Source organism: Pterocles gutturalis, unplaced genomic scaffold, assembly GCF_000699245.1.
Source record: "Pterocles gutturalis isolate BGI_N339 unplaced genomic scaffold, ASM69924v1 scaffold21413, whole genome shotgun sequence".
NCBI lineage: Eukaryota > Metazoa > Chordata > Aves > Pterocliformes > Pteroclidae > Pterocles > Pterocles gutturalis.
In genome coordinates this window covers 36,632-40,134 of record NW_010123584.1, presented here as the reverse complement: position 1 = coordinate 40,134, position 3,503 = coordinate 36,632, and the positions used below count along the sequence as shown (strand labels likewise).

The 3,503-nt window shown below is 36.0% G+C and overlaps 1 protein-coding gene across 1 annotated transcript in view; it reads left to right on the top strand.

The window, feature by feature from the left end:
* Positions 1-302: 302 nt before the first annotated feature.
* TTC29 (tetratricopeptide repeat domain 29) overlaps positions 303-3,503 on the top strand; it is a gene marked incomplete at both ends in the record, with an annotated part of 39,049 nt that continues 35,848 nt past the window's right edge. Inside the window, one exon of the mRNA XM_010077969.1 lies at positions 303-488. Coding sequence (XP_010076271.1) covers positions 303-488 — 186 coding nt within the window. The remainder of the gene's footprint in view (positions 489-3,503) is intronic.

Sequence of the window (3,503 nt, the reverse complement as noted above, 5' to 3'; positions counted from 1 at the left end):
TTTTTGCTCACTCTAGCTTCTCTCTTTTGACTAGTCAGTCTCTTATCCAGATTCTGCATACAGAAATGAGAGCAATTTGTCATGGTTTTGCTAAAATAAGTTTTAATTTCTGCCCAGTTTGGAAAATTATCATTTTCGTCTAATCGTATTTCCTTGACTGTGCATATAAGAGAACTTGGTGTTTGAGTGGTGGAAATATAAATAGCCCTTCATTTTCATTATATGGTTATTGCTGTAATGTGTAAGATTTCTGAAAGCTGATGATAATATAACATTTTGATTGTAAGTTTTTGTTTTTAAAGGGCGCTATGAAGATGTGTACGATAACCAGCTTAACTTGGCCTACTGTTTCAATGACCTTGAAGACAAATGGTTAAGTAACTACTTTTACGAGCAATGCTTTAACACTGCTCAACTAATAAAAATTGATGGTGGGAAAAGAGAGGCGCAAGCACATGCAAATATGGGCCTCATCAATGAGGAACAAGGTAAGTCACAGATCATAGTGCTACATCGTATCAGCATTGAGACAGTCCCATTTGGCAGTTCTTGTTTCCTCACGGGGCACAGTATTTCAATGTAAAATTGATGTGCAACCATAATTTAAAAGAAGTTTTAAAACTGTTGAAATTTTCATTTTTGGAGCAGCGAATAGAAAGACAAAGAAGTATGGAACTGTTCACAGACCTGTTTCCTTTGTTGACATTCCATCTCCATTTGAAAGTACTCAGTCAGATGAAAAACAAAACAGAAGTTTAAAGGAAGCATTTGTTTAGCACAAAGGTTCTTTGGGTTTGACCTTATTTCCTTTTGCTTGTTTTTGATGAGAGACTGGTAATGCTGCCTCAAGCCACCGATGTTTGAGCAGGATGGCATCTGTAGTTACACAAACTGGGTTGATTTAAAAGAGGTATGAACACATAATTTAGTTTAATCCTGCCACAATGATGGCAAATTTACACTTGGATAAAACAGCTTATAATTTAATTTTCTTTTTAACAACTGCCTTCTGGTTCTCTTGCCTGAAAATGACATCCTGTTTGTTTGTACACAGCTGCCATATTGGTGTTTGCTTCATGTTTATACCTTACCACAAGCTCCGTTTCTCCATTCATGTGTCTGTATCCTCAAACTGTGATTCTCTGAAACTAGAAAAAGATATTAATAGGAGTAACTAGAATCATAGAACAGCCCCGGCTGGAAGGGATCTCGTAAGATCATCTGGTCTAACCTTTCATGGGAAAGGGAACCTAGATAAGATTATTTTAGCACCCTGTCTAATCGCATCTTGAAAACTCCCTGGTGATGGGGACTCTTACCACATTTCTGGGGAGGTTATTGCAGTGAGTGATTGTTCTTGCTGTAAAAAAATTATTTCTTTCTTATATCAAGATGAACCTTGTTTCTATATTTAAAAATATGCATTACTTATCATGACAGAGGGGTTTGTGTGTGTATAGTAGTCTGGGTATAAAAAAGGTGTTTTCCTATGTTTGTATAAAAAATTCTTTCATCTTGTGGGAAGACGAGCAATGAGCGAGCCTCAAGTGACTGAATAAAACCTGCCTTTCAGTTCTAATTCCTAAATGTACTGGACACTTAATCATTGCTTTAAATATCTGTGATTTGTATAGTCACTATGTTTTTGTTTTTCGATTTGGCTTTGTGGGTTGAAACCGTTCCAACTTTGAGCTCAGCTTGTGGCTGGTTTCTCAAATAGCATTTCTTTTGTCAGAAAAAAATAAGATTCACAAAAATGTATATATTTTGTGGAAATAGTGTAATTCCAGTAATTGTCTGACAGAATGGGTATGTTTTAAAAGATGGCCTGATTTCCCAGCAAAAACCTGGACATAAAACACAAAATCTGCAGCCTTGGGTTTTTTCTAATTGAAAGGGTATTGTCCTGGTTTTTTCCATGTTCTCCTAAAGCTGAAACATCACACCTTTTTCAATATTTTCTCATACATTCTGGAGTGCTGGTCACTCACACTGTTTCCCTCTGAACTGTTGCCGTGTCTTTCTTGCCTGCAACACCCAGAGCTGGACTGAGTTTTAAAATCTGAGTTCATGCAAGTGATCAATAAAATGGAAGGATTACCTTTCTTACAAGTTGTATTTTTATTTGTGTTTTCAGGTACGACATCTACATTCTTTGTATCAACATAAATTGCATACTCGCATTCAGTTCATGATCTTCAGTAATCTCTAAATTATTTTCTGAAGAAGTTAACTAGTCATTCTGTTCTCCATTCTGGGATGACCAGTTAGTTCTGCCTAAATGCAATATTTTGCTTTCTTTTTGCACTGAGGATCATCCTGTGTTTTGTAGGTGGTTTCTAGGAATTGTCAAGACTGAATTCTGAAGTTGTCCTTCAACATGCTTTCTCTTTTTCCTCGTTTGGTATAATTTGAACATTTATTAAGCAGCCTGTAATCCTATAATTCAGGTTCTTAATAAAAGACTAAGTAGTAAAGTGGACCTAGGACAGGCACCTGTGGAACTTCACTGAGTGCCTTTTTCCATATTGACAGTGAACTACTGATAAATGGTGTCTGTATAGGATTTCCTAACCAATTTGCACTTACCGAACAATAGTTGCCAGTGAACTATGCTTCCCTAATGTTTACAAGAAAGTAACAGAGAGAAAAAATTTGCTAACTTAAAAAGAATATTGGTTTGATGACATTCACTCTTGATGTATTGGTGTTGGCTATAATATTTTCATGTTTTCTCTAAATGCTTGGGAATAGTCTGTTTGACTATCTATTTATTCAAGTGTTGTTCCAGGAACTGAAGTGAAGCTAAATCCAGTTTCCCAGTAGATAAGATTGCACTTGCTTAAAGCCCAGCCAGTCATAACCAAGTCATTTTCATTTTGAGTGAAAAATGCTTAATTAGGTTATCTGTCTGATAGTCAATAGAATCAAATGATTGAAGTTGCTGAATTTTTTGCAACCTTTTCACTTGGTCCTTCAGTTACTAAAATTAAAATTGTAAGAAGGTGCATAAAAGCAGACATCCCTATCTGTAGCTTCAAAGGCTCATACTGAGTGTGACTCACTACTGTTATCCAACCGCTGCCTAAAAAAAGGTAACATTTCCTACTTTTATGATGCTAGGCAAAAGTTGTTGAATGCTTAAATATCTTTAAGCTCATTACAAAAGCAGGTAAGTAAAGTTATGAAATACAATTTGAGATGCTCAGAGGAGGGGCAATTTCTTTTTCCTGCTGTAAAATGTTAGAAACTTCCAGAAGAGGGGTTTCTTGTTAACATTGGTAAGGAGAGATGAAGCAAGGTGCGTTTTCACTGCCCAGCTCCACTGAATCTGTAGCATCTTTCTTTTGCAAATATTTTATTTCCATAGAGAGAGGTGAAAAAATTAAGAAGCTGAGAGAGTAAGCGTAGGATTTGCTTTGAGCGACCACTGAGAAAAAGACAGCAGATGTATTCCGTGCACTTTTTATTTTCAGCAGATGAAAAATTAAATCACAAATTCT